A 15,642-nucleotide genomic window follows, 5' to 3' on the forward strand; every position below is an offset into this window, starting at 1 on the left:
GTTGGGGTTATGCTTTTGGTTTAACCACTTGGGGCTTGAAATTTCTGGTCAAAAATAAATTGTTTAAAATAATGTATTTGGGCCTAAATCGTTTTTTTCAAATACTCGATCTATACTCGAAATTACCTGAAAAATAACTGGAAAATACCCCTAAAAAATTCCAATCTATACCCGAAAAATACTCAAGAAAAATCACGAAAATATGGTTTTTTAATACCCGGTTTTAAAATACTCGGTTCTATACCCGACCCGAACCCGACGCGGTTATTGCTAATAATCATACCCAAACCCGGGTTTTTCTAATACCCGATTTGTGCACCTCTATTTAGAAGCCATCTATGGATTATTTTAGAAGTTTTCCCTTTTAATAAACAATTTGAAACACACATATATAAGAGCATTTAGAACCCATCTATCATTTCATACTCTTATCTTTAAAAAATAAAAAAAAATAATCTAAAACCACAATACATCCCATCCACAATCTCTATACTACTACTTAGCTTTAGCTATTAAACTAGATTTATATATATGACGTTGGCAGTAGCAGTAAGTATTATGTGTTACATACAAAAGTTATATGTGAAATTGGTGACAGTAAGTTGTGTTAGTAAATCAGCCTCATGCCATGTTAAAACCTTAGATACGGATGATGGATTTTAACTTCTTGTCATCTTCGTCTTAAACCTTTAATGGAAAAGTTGATTTGGTAGGTTGCTTTTAAGGGCATGAATTGAAGATTTAAATTTTGATTTTCATGCTTTTTAAAAAGTTGTTTATTGCAAAAGGACTGTTCTTCATACGGATAATACACAATCATAAACAAAAGCATATCCATACTGTGATTAATTTCTATTCTATGCAGAAATAAATTATAACGCTTACATGACCTATATGTTCTGTTTAACCAACAAATAATGCAAACGTGTATAACCTTAAAAATGTATAACTGTATATCTAACTATTGTGTTACATATTGTTTAAATCACTTTTAAAAAATTGTTACAAAATCCCAGTTTTTCTTGTCTAATCTTATACAAGATAACCAAAAAAAATAAAAATAATAGCACATCTCCAATGAACCAAACTCAAGCCCATGCTTCAACATGGTACTTCCCACCCTTCTCCAACATCCTCAACCACCTTACCGCGTCATCTCTACCGACACCACCTTCTTCCGCCACGACATCCTCAAACGCCGCCAACACATCCGCAGGCATGTTATTAGAAGAACCCGCAACGTAAACTGCAGCCCCGTTACTCAACAACTCCCACACTTTCGCCTTCTGTTCACGCATTTTGTGTTGAACATACCCTTTCTTCGGTTGGTCTCTTGAAAACGCAACACAAAACCCACCCCCTTTTTCTTCAGAAAGCACGTTACCGTTTTGTGAATGCAATGCCCAAAAATCTTTGTATAAGAAATCATTTTGCTCATTTCGACATCCGAAAAAGAAAAGAATTGGGGAAGTTGGGACGCCTTTGTTATCCATCAAGGCCCGTTCCTCCACAAACCCACGGAATGGTGCACAGCCCGTTCCGGGCCCGATGAGGATGAGCGGGAGTGAGGGGTCGGGAGCAGGAAGGCAGCCTTTGTGAAACCATGCTGGTATGCATACGCCTGTTGAATAACACCATTCACATATTAGTAATGTACTAACATTTTCTTTTCTGTGGTCTATTTTGATGACTTGCTTTTCCTAAAGGCAACTTGTTTTAACCCGAGTACAATTTCGTCAGGACCCGTTTTACTTTGGACCCAAATTTAAACTGACAACCTTTTGCAAGGATCCGTCTTGACCCGAACTCATTTTGCTCAGTACCAGTTTTAATCCGCACCCAGTTTGACCTTTCACCTAACCAGACCCAACCCACATATTTTGCCAGGCTTACTGCCAATCAGTGGTACAAGTAGGGGTGTTCATCTGTTCGGTTCTTGGGTTATTCGGTTTATTTGATTCGGGATAGAATTTATTTGGGTGGAACCAAAAAACCGAACCGACCCGAATAAGCAAGGTTACCCGATTTGGTTATTCAATCTCAGTTTATAACCGAACAGAAAACCAATTGGTTATTCAGTTTTGGATTTTTTAGTGTTACTATTTTTGGGCTTAAAATGTTTAGTAATTATAAATATATTATCACACATTTGGATTTTAAATTTTCGGGCTACAGTGCTACACCCTTTATTAATTTTTTGTAAATCACTTAAAATGTGTTTTTGGTTCGGTCATTTTTGGTTTTTAATCAATAGCAAAACCGAACTGATAAAATGGTTTTGAAGAAACATAAATTCAAACCATCGGTACTTTTTTATAAAAAACTAAACTCAATCCATCATTTTTTTATTAGGTTCAGTTATTTCCGTTCGGTTATGCTTCGGTTATTAAGAAACATACACACCCCTAACTAGTGAAACCTGGTAAACGCAACTTACACTAGGCAGGTTAAATAATTTAGTAACATTAGTGATAATTGTAACAGAATTTATTAAAAGATAAGGCATACATTGGTTAGGATCAAGTGAAGTGAGCCAACTGGAACATAAACCATTACGTTTTCTCTTGAAAGGTGTGGTTCATGAAACTATGCTCACAGTGAGGTGCACTTGATTAGGATGAACCAACATAGAAGAAGATATTGAAAAGGCCCGTGTTTTCAACGGCGGAACCAGTTGTACCAACCACTCGAATGGCATATTAACCGATGGAAAATCCTCAAGCACCTACATAACATTGTAATAATATTGAATTTGTAATCATAGCTAATGCATTAATAATCATTAATATTTACCTCTAAAACAGTCCTTCGTTCTTTCTGATTGTATTGGTAAAGATCATCCCGGCCTTCGGGTGAGGAAAAATAATCGAGTCTTTCCTTCTCGTGTTGAGCACTTGTTGTTAAAATTTCGTGTCTTGCACCATCTTTATTTTGTTAGAATTTTGAATTTAAAAGAAGTTTAAATATGTTAATTAAATTGTATTAAAACCATTAATCTAATTTATTGAGTTTGACTATCCTTATTAGTTATTTAAACAAATAAGGATAGTCAAACTCAATAAATTGTATTAATGAGATACTTAAATGGATAATTTAAATGTGTCTTACCAGAAAAACGAAATAATAAACGTGATATTTATTTAGAACCTAGAAGAACAACATGTAAAACAAAAAAAACAGGAAAGAAAAATATAAAACTTCAAATAAATATAAAACAACCATTGTTATAGGTATAACACATAACCAGAAAACTTACTGGAAAAACGTAAATACGTCCACATATTAGCTTCATCGCCGTTTTTGATTTACAACCTAAACTGATTTTAATAAAATCAGTTAACAATAAAAAGAAAGATAAAAATGTTAGAGGAAACAATAATCGGAATAAAATATAAAGTTGCCGGAAATACATGTATCAACAATCGGAAGTTTATTATAAAATATAAACTTACCGGAAAACGATTAATACAAATCTAGATCTAGATTAGCCGAAATATATGAGAGGAAAGAAAAATATAAAACTTCAAATAAATATAAAATAACTGTTGTTTTAAGTATAACACATAACCGGAAAAACTAAACGGAAAACTTTGCCGGAAAAACGTAAATACGTCAACATGTTAGGTTCATCGCCGTTTTTTATTACAACCTAAACTGATTTTAATAAAATCAGTTAACAATGAAAATAAAGATAAGACGATTAGAGGAAACAATAACCGGAAGAAAATAACTAATAATGTTCTTTGCTATTAAACAATCATCAACATCTTGAGAACTTCAACAAAAAAATCCATTTTTCTAACACACCAAAAAATTGTTACAACACAATAGCAGATTATATAAATTATAAATCAAACAAAACAACATGTATAATAATTAGTAACATATAAACATTACTAAAGTTGTTATATGAAACTAATAAAACTTAACTTTCAAATTATAGTTATTAGAAAGTGTAAAGAGGTGTTGACCATATACTACTTGTATTAAATCTAACAACAATATTTAAAGAATTTATATTTTACCTTAAAGTTCATCATCAGACTCCAAATTGTCTGGAAAATCTTCATAATCACTTTCATATTACAACATTATTCTAACCATCTGACCTTCAAACTCACTTCCGCTTCCAAATTGAGATGTGCAACTTCTTTTCTTGCATTAGATAACTTCAACAGGTCAAGCTCTCTCAACATGATCAAATCATCACATAACAATAGTTGTTTAGGCTTAAAATTCTTTTACTGTCCATTCTCAAACCTGATAACAACTTTTGTTTTGATAAGGGTAAAAAAAATCACTCCCTTACATGTTCATAATGTATAGCCCGTGTTACACATGGGTGGAAAACATGTCAACAAACATAATAAATTTAAACAACAAATTCAAGCAACACAATACTTGTTCAAACTTACTGAAAGAAAATACATAATGTTGCCGAAAATACATATATCAACAATCGGATGCTTATTATAAAATATAAACTTACCGGAAAAGGATTAATCCAAATCTGGATCTAGAGTAGCCGGAATATGTGAGAGGGTGAAAGGAGATTCGGCTAATATAGAAAGAGAGAAAAATATGTTTAGGGTGAAAAATTATGAATAGTTAAGGTTTAAATATAGGGTGATTTTGTGAAGATGACACGTGGCAGCATAATAGACAATCTGACAATGGAAAGTTGCTGACTGGATGCATATGTGGACAACCTAGAATAATGTCATGTGGACAAAGTGTATTGCTTTAATAGTATTTAAAAATTACTTAATCAGTTAATTGTACATTTTGCTTGAGTGTTTATATATATATATATATATACATATATATGTGTGTGTGTTGTTCACCTTCTACGTATAAGCTTAACTATATATGTGTTTTCACCATCCTTTATCTTCCCATTATCATCACCCTAATTATCCAAGTAATAAAGTAGCATAAAATTTTCCCTAATTGACCAAATTGAAAGGGTATGTGCAAGTGCACAAAAGTGAAACATGTCTATTTGTTCAATTTACAATCCATTCGAAAATTAAGTCATACAATTATATGCAATCTGAGTAAAGGTAAAAAAAAATATTTGTGCTTTGCAAGTCAATTTCTTGACTCTTGAGTAGATTGGTGGTGTTTGATTGAAGTATTATAGCATCACCAATAAGAAAGTTTTTAAGGCTATATGTATTGGATGTGCTATAAAATGGAACGTTTTATGTTATTAGTTTGGATAAAAATGAGCTAAGGATAATATATCTAAATTTGTAAAGTGAGGTATAGTGCTAAAACGATAAGAGCAAGTGTATAATCGAAATTTTGATGAACACAACGATTTGATCACAAGGGAAAAAACCCTTGATTATGATAATCTTACTTCGGTCAAAAACTAGCAAGGTAATCTTTGGTCGAATTGCTTCGGTCAAAGATTAACAATGTAATCCTTGGTCGGATGGTACGTGATTATTATAATCTCCGGCACAAAAAACCCTCGGACGGTGAAAACTATCATCGTCAAGTTTATTAATGGTAAAAAGATGATTACAAGTGTTGTGGAGTTGTTGATCAACGAATGCTATATGTGTGATTATTATAATCTTAGCAGCTAGAATACTTGTGTTTGTGTGTGTTCTAATGTTGACCACGACTCCGTATGTATAGAAAAATACATATAACTAACTTAACAACTATGTCCTATAATCACGCTAGTCTTCCACTCTCTTCCATCGTGCGCTTTGACCACGTGCTGATAGCCGTTTAGTAACGAATTAAGTGGTGGACTAGGTCTAGGAGCCTTTGTGGTTACTTAAACATCAATCTCCACATGAAATCGTCCATTAATAGATATGTTGAATAAGGATCCTGGATCCATACTCCGGCTGGAGAATATTTCATAAGGATAATTGATGGAAGCACGTCTTCAAGAATAACATATCTTGTCTTTTAGTATCCGGCAATCGGTCTTATTATTCCGTTATTTCTCGCTTTAGCTTAGTCTTCAATCTTGACCATATGCTATAGATGTCTCGTAGCGGAACGTACAGTATACTGGATCTTAGAGTTGTTATACTCGTCTAACACATCACCATACTAAACGCAATCATTAGTAAACAAATAACGCTGAGGATCATTGATCCTTTATAACCTGCTACATATCTTAAGGATAATCTATCCATAAGATAGTTAAGGATTAAGGATCCTCAGCATAAAATTCATGCCGTTACAGTTATGTGGCGCCAAGTCAGCAAATGGTGGGTTTTGTTTTAGAGGTGTGGTGGTGGTGTAGGAATATATATATATATATATATATATATATATATATATATATATATATATATATATATATATATATATATATATATCACACACACAAGATTATAATAATAATAATAAAATACCAACACACTAGGCGACATGCAGTTCCCCCCCCCCCACACACACACACACATTTCGCCCCATTTGTAGCCTGGGGGGATGTTCGCGCCCCAAAACCATGTTTGTCGCCCCTCAAGTTCGCCAAGTACATATACCCTAATAGTGTTTTTGTATGCATTGTTGCATTCATGGCATTTGGATCCACAAAAAGTGTATTTTCTTTCTTCTCTCTCATCTCCCATCCCTCTTCATTCACAAACCAAATTCTTAGACCATGCGTAGTTAAAACTAAGCGCATCCGAGCATTTTACGTCATTTGTCGCCTATTTAGCTTTTGGGCATTTTGTAAAAAGTGGGTGTAGTAGGAAAAATACCCCAAAACGCCTCTCTCTCCTTCCTCTCTCTCTACCTCTCTCTCACAAAACCCTCAAAATTTGTCCCATATCCGCGTTTTACAGAAAACGCTTACTCCAAAACACTATGCCAAAAAGCCGGGGGGGGGGGGTGTGCCCCTGGCGTTTCGGTGTGAAAACGCCATAATTCCATCCCATTACGGATGGTCTTAAAGATTCTTCACCAAGAATCTTACCTCAACATCTCTCCTCCACCTTACCACCTCACTCTTCCACCTCATCTTCTTCGATCTCTCTTTTAAAAACACCTAAGAATCTTGTATTGGAGATGGTCTTATAGGTTGTAATTTTAAATTTTTATTAAAGTTCATCTAGATAGTACTGTTTTATGTAAGCGTGCTTTGAAATGGATTTGTTTGGATGGGGTGTTGAATATGCAGAATGTTAGTTATATACAAAACGTGATTGAACTTATTTATCTTTGGTTTGATTGCTTTAATTTGATGATGTCGTTTGGTTTTGATTTACATATATACATGTATATCATCTATTCTCAAAAGTTCCTCAATACAACAATGTAAAGTTTACATATATCAACATTTTAATACTTCTAAGAAAAATGAATAATAAGTTATTAACGTCTAAATACTATGTTATGCCCCATATTGCAAAATCGACTCGATGTATTGGGCTCAGAAGCAAGTTAGGCGATCTTTGGGCTACACTTTGAGAGGGACTGGTATAATGGTATTGTTGATTTGTGATTATATATATTTGTAAGTAAATAAATGCAGCAAGATATATCTATGAAATTTTGATGAATGATTGTTTTCAGGTGTTGAGTGTGGAATTGGATCATTGGTTATGGGCGTATGGCGTTTCAAAACCGTCTCTTTAGCATCATCGTGCTCTATCAATTTATTACTATATATGTTTACTAGCATTATTACACGGGATTTGTTAAATGATAAAAATAAATAAGGCCGTTATATTATGATTCTCAAAATACTTAGAATTAATTTAATGTACAAAGTAAAACTTATGAATTATATATTTTTTTTAGTTCACGACTTATGAAATGCATATTTCCATATTTCACCTTGTGTACTACACTTGTTGGAAATATGAACTTAATGTAATTTCTCAGGTAACAAAATTTAAAAAATAATAATTAATGTGTATAGACAATAATCTAGACCATAATGTCATTAAACAATGTAAATGTAGATCTAAATATATATTTTTTACAATGCTAAAAAACAATCACCAACCCATTAATTGATTCTATTTACAATCAATAGTTTTTAAAGGTGATTATAAAGGTGACATTTACAAACCTTTAAATGATGAAGAGTTAAGTGCCATTGTTCGTTTATTTTTTTGTTAAAAAAAGTGGACTGGTTCGTTTAGTTTTGCTAAAAAAATGGTTCGGTTCATTTATTTTTGTTAAAAAAAGAAGTTTGATTTGTTTGCTTTTTTTAAGTAGTTTGGTTTCTTTTATCTTTGTTAAAAAGCAGTTCAGTACGTTTATTTTTTTTTGTTAAAAAAGTGGTTTGGTTTGTTTCTTTTTATTAAAAAAAGTGGTTCGGTTTGCTTTTTTCAAGTAGTTTGGGTCATTTATTTTTGATCAAAGGGTTAAGTAAATGAGAGGAAAAAAAAGTACTTTATCCCTAATGAAAAAAACAAAAAGGTTAACGTAAAGTACTAAAATAGCATGATTTTGGAAACGTTAGGTGTTTATTTGCTTGAAACTTAAAAAAAATAATAAAGTTGCATAGTTGGTCAAACCTTGTGTATAAAAAGACACTTAGCTCAATGATGAATAAAATTCATACAATGTTATAACCCAATTGATAAAATGATTTTGGCCCATGGATATTTAGAATTAATGAGATGAGAGATTAAGAATTAGGAGAAATGTATGTTTGACACATAAGTTTCAACATTTTCTTTTATTAGTATTGTAAGATTACTGAATGAGTTAGGTTTCGTGTAAGTTATTAGCGCGTCAAAATTCCCGATAACGAGTAATAATTTTGTCTAAGCTTGAGGATTGGCACATGCTAGTGTATGGAAAAGACAAATCTTACTCGTAATTGCATTGGTATTCATATCTTTGTATAATTTGTTTACTTTGAATGTTGTTTAAATCTTTTACTCCGTATATGATTACCCTAGTCTTACTAAAATTAATGACGTTCACCCCAACGCTTGTGAGAGCAATGGAAATGGGTGGGGTGAAACAAGCCAATGAAACCTTCTTTCTCTATCACGTCTGCGCCACATCAGCTTTCACATACCCATTTCACATCCACATTTTTCACTGGAAATACCCTGTGTGAATCAGAGTATGTGAAACCTCAATTATTTTATTATTATTTTTTTAATCTTTTGTTTTTTATATTAACTAATAAAAATTTAATTGATTAATAAAAATTACAATACATTCAAAGACTAATAAACATAAATAAAACATTACAAGAAACGTTACAATAATTTTAAAATAAAAGCATCAATAAAAGTTACATAAATAAACTACTGATTGCTTGAACGAACGTGAATACATTTGATCAAGTCCGCCGTTAATGCGTCATGAATCTCTCGGCTTCGAATTTCTTGACGGTTTCTTCGTTTTTTGTCTTCGTTAATTTCTTCGTACATAGGCGCATCCTCATTTGGGTTATGTTGACAAATCGCTAACCCGTTGTCCTCTAAAATCATATTATGAAGAATAACACAAGCGTACATAATGTTCCTCATTTTCACTTGAGAAAAACACTTAGATGGACGATCCACAATGTGCCACTTAGACTTCAACACCCCGAATGCTCGTTCAATATCCTTTCTTGCCGTGTCATGAGCTTTTTTGTACGTTTGTCGTTTAACGCTGATGGGTTGCGAAAGCAACTTGACAATTGTCGAGTAATCCGGATATATTCCATTGGCAAGGTAATACCCACGCTTGTAAAGCGTCCCTCTAAGCTCAAAAGAGGAGTCCGGGCCCGTCTCGTTGATCCAATCGTCAAATACGGGAGATTGATCAAGTACATTTTTGTCGTTGTTTGAGCCGGCAACACCAAAAAATGCATGCCAAAACCATAAGTCTTGGGACGCCACCGCTTCTAGAATAATACTAGGATATGGATGATCACCTCGTGCAAACTGACCATGCCACGCAGTAGGACAATTTTTCCAATCCCAATGCGTGCAATCGATGCTACCAAGCATGCCGACAAAACCGTGTTTTTCGGCATGCTTCGCCTGTAACTGTTCAACCTCACTAGCCGTAGGCTTACGTAAATATCTACTACGGTACAACAAAACAATAGCTTTAGAGAATTTGTAGACACATGACCTGATGTGTCGACCCGACATCTTCAAATATTCGTCGAACATATCACTAGCGGTTCCATACGCCATATAATGAATCGCGGCGGTACACTTTTGCAAGGTGAAGAAACTGACTCGACCTCTAGCATCAACCCGTTGGGTAAACCAAGGAACTTCTCGTTCGATGTCGTGTAGTATTCTTAAAAACAACTCACGACTCATTCGAAAACGGGTTTTAAACTCTGAGGCCGTGTAAACACACGGGGTGTTAAAATAGTCGTTTCGTAGTGCTTCGTGCGCAGCCGCTCGGTCACGGTTTAAACGTTCACATCGGGTTTCGTGTCGAGTCTTCTTGTTGTTGCCGCCACTCATTACACCCCGTTGCGAAAGCACGGAACATAGAAGCGTTTTTTTCTTCGCTCGAAGACGAAGAGGAATAAGATGATGATGACATTTTTAAAAAAATAATAGGGAATTTTTATAGATTATAGAGAGGAAAAGAGTAGTTTTGTGTGTTTGTTTCAATAAAATGAGAAGGTATTTATAGATATAAAAAGGAAATGGAAAAAGTTTTTTTTTATTTAATAGCCAACGGCTATTTTTTAAAAATATTACCGTTAAATTGGGGCCCACATGCACGGTTTGTGTCTTCACCAACGTTAAAGTAGTCGCGGTGGTATGGTCGCGCCCCCTTTACGGAGGAAGGGGGGTGGTGTTTCACGGTTCACGGCGCCAAAACCCCTCTCACGGTGCACCCGTGAGGGGGTATTTCCACTGCTCCGAGTGTGAATACCAGTTATAATTTAATACAATTATACAAAAACTATTCTTGACAATAATTATTAGAAACACCGACGGCAAAATTGTAAACAGTTTCAAGCGGAACACTATCATGTTGTGATTGACCATAATTTTCCAGTAAAAAACTTACATTTTAATTTCTTTACGGTGTGCAAACAAATGCTACTTAACATGTAAGTATCATTGAAGGTCGGTTCCATCAATGAGTCGTCATTGCAATTCATCAGCGACAATTTTTCGTCCGTGAAAGTCCGTCGGTTATATGAGCCTAGGTAATTCACATAGGGACCGTAGTCACTCGTTATAGATGAAAAACCAGATTTGATCGATTTATATGAAAAGATATTTTGAAATAAGTGAATAGTAATCACCTATTGGCTTCATGTCACTTAAATTATGGTTTGAGCAATATGATAAGTGTTATAATTATACCACAATAAATTAGTTGGTTCATAAGTCTTTTCATAAATTGTGTTAATTTTACAGCCGTGATAAGTTTTTCCTTTTCAAAATACGTTGCATGTTATTTCATGCATTTAAGCATTTAGTTCTTCAATTAATACGAATATAAGACGGTTTTCAAATCCAAAACTTTTTTTTTAAACGGACAGGTGCAACTGGTTGCGGGGTCTTCAAAATGCTTACCACCCGCATACAACCCGCCTTATCCAAGTTCTAATCCCTCTTACACTGCATTGTATTTTGATATTTTTGCTTATTAACGTCCTTATCTGCTAATAGTAATATTTAATAACAATAAAAATTGATGGTTCCAAGCATGATAATCATTGTTTCAAAGTTGCATACAATGAGGCCGTCTAGTTATGGCAACAAAGATTTTATCTACTTAGTTATCATTGGTTCACTCGCCATTTTTGTCCCTGTTTTCGCTATTTATAGGCTGTTATCTTTCAAAACTAAAATCAATCCATTTTCCGCCATTGGTAAAGCATTAGAAGAAGCTAAAGATTTAAAAAAAATGGCCAGCATGAAATCCTCCATTGTTTTCAGCTTCATTCTCTTGCTTTCATTTGCTCTCCTCATCTCTATGGGAGAAAGTAAGATCACCTTTGGCAGTAGTAAGTTCCATACCTTTTATTTTAATTTTTAAATATTGATGTCCATTAATTGTTGGAATAATACGTGTCGACCAAACCATCGCCAGTCTGTCAGTGATAAAGTTGCCAGAGTTCCGTCAGTGAACTCATTGTCGGTAAATCGACAGTGGTGTGGTTTTCAATAAAGCACACCCCTAATTCAACAACATGGTTTCTGTCAGTAATCCGTCAGTGAAATATTTACCCAGGTCATAATTGCACGGGCCATCACTGACAGACTCCAGTTTGACCAAGGATCACTGATAGATGCACTTGTCGTTAAAAGTCCTTTGATTTTGGTGTATGTTTTATAATCATCTGATGATTAATAATAGGGGTTCCATCGAAACCAGCAACACTGTCGTGTAACCAGATCTACGGGACACAAGCCGGGGACACATGCTTCAGTATCATAGAGGCCTTCCAACTCACAACTGCTGACTTCAACGCCTACAATCCTAATTTGAACTGTGACAAGGTCTTTGTTGGGGAATGGTTGTGTATCAATGCCATTTGAATGTTGGCTTATCGTTCCAATGGTTAGACTTTGTCAACGTTTCTTATTCACGAATAATGTTTGTTACGCTCGTAACGTTTAGCGTATTTCATGAAAGCATTGTCCTTTTGTAATTTGTATTGCCAATTCATTGGCGCCTCCTAGTTCTTAACCAAACATGCAGATTTGTTTTGAGTTATAAAGTTCTCTTCAGAATCAACTTTTTTACACCAACTATTTAGCCTGTTAGATTCTTGTTATGGCAACTGGGGATAAAAATCTGGCCTGGCCCGAAGGTAACAAATCAACATTTTCAATGGACTGGGTCTCCAAAGATAATTAGCATTTTTAGTTGGGATTAACTGTAAAAAACAATCATTTCTGGAAAATGTGCAGTTTTAAAAAATTATTTAAGAAATCAAATCAACAAGACATGAAGAAAACATAAAAAGCAATCTGATACATAACTAAAAGCGCCTTCAAAACACAACATAACACAAAACACTGATAAATCCTTGATAACAAAAACTATAAAACTCAAGTTCAAAATTTTACAAACCATAAAACAGAACAAACTAAGCTCCAATTTGCTGAGATTTGTTAAGAATAACACCCTCGTATTTCACTTGAAACCATTTCATCGCATCCTCCTTTGTCACCCGATGCTGGATCCCAACACGCGCCTTGCATCGACGACGCCTTCCAACACGATAACCGGGCCGTTCAAGAACCACAAAAAAATCCATACCATAAATACCAGTAGAAGGATCATACCTATCAACATCACATTAAAAAAATGTGTTATATAATATACAATGATGTGTCAACAGATTCAATAATAATTTTGAATTTTCATTTGAACTAACTTACTTGATACCGAGATCGATGTGTTCTTGAATACCGAACCCGAAGCAGCCCGTGTCACTAAAATTGCGCCTCAACAACTCGTATTCTTTCACCTTCAAACCGCTCTCTAGAAGCTGCATGGCCTTGTCTCCTCTAACAGTAACATAGCATGCGATTTTCTCGTTACGCCTGATACCAAAAGACCTCACAGTGTACCTTGCTGTTTAATCAAGATTTAAAAAATCTTATAAAAAGGTAAACATTATGATGTATAATACAAAATATAAAAACTCTAGTTCGGTTCTCAATCATAATTTAGTAGTTTTATTTAATGATTATAACTACTGCTATCATGTATAGGAAAATTATAATTATTATAAATATATATATGTAAATATTTATATATATATATATATATAATATAAATAAAATCAATAAATAATAAACGAGCAGAGCTTGAAAAACAACTCACAAGATATATTATTATTATTATTATATGTAGAATTAAAATTATATATGCAAATAGGTACAAACATATATACATATATACATAAAGTTATTAATTTGATCAATAAATTTAATCAGCCGAGTGCGCTCACATCCCTACTAGGGCAAACCAACATAAAAAGAACCAACCCGCCCTGTATCAGCGGGCCTGTCGGTATTAATTTTACAGAAAAATCACATTTGGTTTAAAAAAAACTTGATCATAGCGAATAACAGTGTACATTTGCATAAATTTCTTTTTACGTTTTATTATTGTATATAAATCCAATTAATTTATTATAAATTTAAACCCCATAGAGAATAAAATAGGTTTCGGATCTTGAACTACAATTATTATATTTAAACACATATCTGCTAAATCAAATCAACGGGAGTTTCTTATCTTGTAAAAATCGGTTAAATCATTAAAAAACAAAACAAGTGGTTGGTGCAGTTAGCCTGCGCGTTATACGCGTACGGTCAACGGAAAACAGTTTAAAAATCTGAGTTCATCAATTTGGTGATAGAAGTGATCTCAATTCATGCGGTATAAATTTGGGAGTAACTAATCTTAAATATTAAACACAAAAACATATTTACAGTATAAAACTGCCAACTTTACACCGCATGCCTCAAAATCCAAACCATCACCAAACTAACAAAACAAGTTTTTCAAACATTATACTATACCATATAAACCTCTGACTAACCTCACCAGCCACCATGCTTTGGTTTTTGACAATTTAACCAGTTCAAAAACAATTATAACCACCAAGTGTTTGAATGACCAAGTATATGCAAGCAACATAATAGTTGTAGTTCAACATTTAAAAGTAAAAACATATTATTATTATTATTATTATTATTATTATTATTATTATTATTATTATTATTATTATTATACTCTACAGGATTTAACTAAAAATGTTAGCTTGATATGTAATAGTAAAACTTAAAACAAGACTTGGGAAAAAGCAATATTATTATCCAGTATATATACTGTGTAAACATAAATCTTACCCTTTGAGAAAACAGGAGATTGGCCACTCAACTGCTCCAAAACCTAAACATATTCACCAAACTTAAACACATCAAATTCACATCTTACAGACAACAAAACTCAAATTCATTGAAAACCCACGTACAAAACCCATACCTTAGCAGCACGAGTGAGCCGATCGCCACTTTCTCCAACTGAGATGTTGAGAACGAGCTTCTGAACCTTGATTTCCCTCATGGGATTCGCCTGTTTCCTCTCTGAAGCCTGCATTTGAACACCAAACAATAATTAAACAGAAGAATCGGATTACTGAACAATATACAAGTCTTTGAATCAGTAAGTGGAAGATTTACCATTGTTGGATGAGCAGATTGGGGGAAACGGTGGAAGTGATTGAAATGGTGTTAAGAGATTTATTGTTGGTAGTTGCTAGGGTTTTGTTTTGAGAAATGGAGGCCCAAGTAATGGCCCGTCAAAATAGCCCAGGCCCAAATAATGGAAGAATGTTGTTCCAAGTTCCCACTTCCCACAAGTCTTTAAAATTTTGTGATGCAAAAATAAAGTTCAGGCTTCGATGCTTGCTTTTAGGGGGTGCAATTGTGTAAATAAGTTGAGCCGAGCCTGAGTTTGACTAGACTCGAGCTCGGTTTGTTTTGACTTACTAGAGCTTGTGCTCGAGCTGGCTCGTAAATTTGTTTTTCAAGCTCAAGCTCGTGTAGTGTTTATATATTAATTAAGGTATATATGTTTTAAATTAATTTTATGTATTTTAAGAAAAACCTTAAACGAGCCAAAGTTCGACTCGAGCTCAACTGCACAATGTGTAATTCCAAATACATTAAGATCATGGTGTTTTAACCAATGAGTTGC

General features: G+C 33.9%; 1 protein-coding gene and 1 pseudogene across 3 annotated transcripts; both read right to left on the reverse strand.

The window, feature by feature from the left end:
* Window positions 1–1,032: 1,032 nt before the first annotated feature.
* On the reverse strand, window positions 1,033–8,081 carry LOC143630493 (NADPH-dependent diflavin oxidoreductase 1-like; annotated as a pseudogene). The gene is made up of 4 exons (XR_013153177.1): window positions 8,054–8,081; window positions 2,794–2,924; window positions 2,509–2,725; window positions 1,033–1,621 (listed from the first exon to the last, which is right to left on the reverse strand). The product of XR_013153177.1 is annotated as an NADPH-dependent diflavin oxidoreductase 1-like (transcript).
* Window positions 8,082–12,880: 4,799 nt separating this feature from the next.
* On the reverse strand, window positions 12,881–15,195 carry LOC143631708 (large ribosomal subunit protein uL5-like). Of its 2 annotated transcripts, XM_077100389.1 has the most exons (5): window positions 15,126–15,195; window positions 14,929–15,036; window positions 14,793–14,835; window positions 13,311–13,506; window positions 12,881–13,214 (listed from the first exon to the last, which is right to left on the reverse strand). In XM_077100389.1, exons 1-5 carry the CDS (start codon window positions 15,126–15,128, stop codon window positions 13,016–13,018), a joined length of 549 nt encoding a protein of 182 aa, XP_076956504.1. In that variant the 5' UTR covers window positions 15,129–15,195; the 3' UTR covers window positions 12,881–13,015. The 2 variants fall into 2 exon arrangements, with proteins under 2 accessions (XP_076956504.1, XP_076956500.1); XM_077100385.1 differs by lacking the exon at window positions 15,126–15,195 and having other exon boundaries at window positions 14,929–15,042.
* Between the last annotated feature and the right edge of the window lie 447 nt (window positions 15,196–15,642).

Source organism: Bidens hawaiensis, unplaced genomic scaffold (genome assembly GCF_021521415.1).
Source record: "Bidens hawaiensis isolate Kalapana, Puna unplaced genomic scaffold, B.hawaiensis_p1.1 tig00000512_1, whole genome shotgun sequence".
Lineage (NCBI taxonomy): Eukaryota > Viridiplantae > Streptophyta > Magnoliopsida > Asterales > Asteraceae > Bidens > Bidens hawaiensis.

Excerpts from the sequence above, each read along its gene's own strand:
- LOC143631708 (XM_077100385.1), bottom strand. The coding sequence starts at position 15,042 with ATGCAGGCTTCAGAGAGGAAACAGGCGAATCCCATGAGGGAAATCAAG. Across the intron at positions 14,836-14,928 it reads GGCTCACTCGTGCTGCTAAG|GTTTTGGAGCAGTTGAGTGG; the intron begins GTATGGGTTTTG and ends GAATATGTTTAG. Across the intron at positions 13,215-13,310 it reads CACATCGATCTCGGTATCAA|GTATGATCCTTCTACTGGTA; the intron begins GTAAGTTAGTTC and ends TGATGTTGATAG.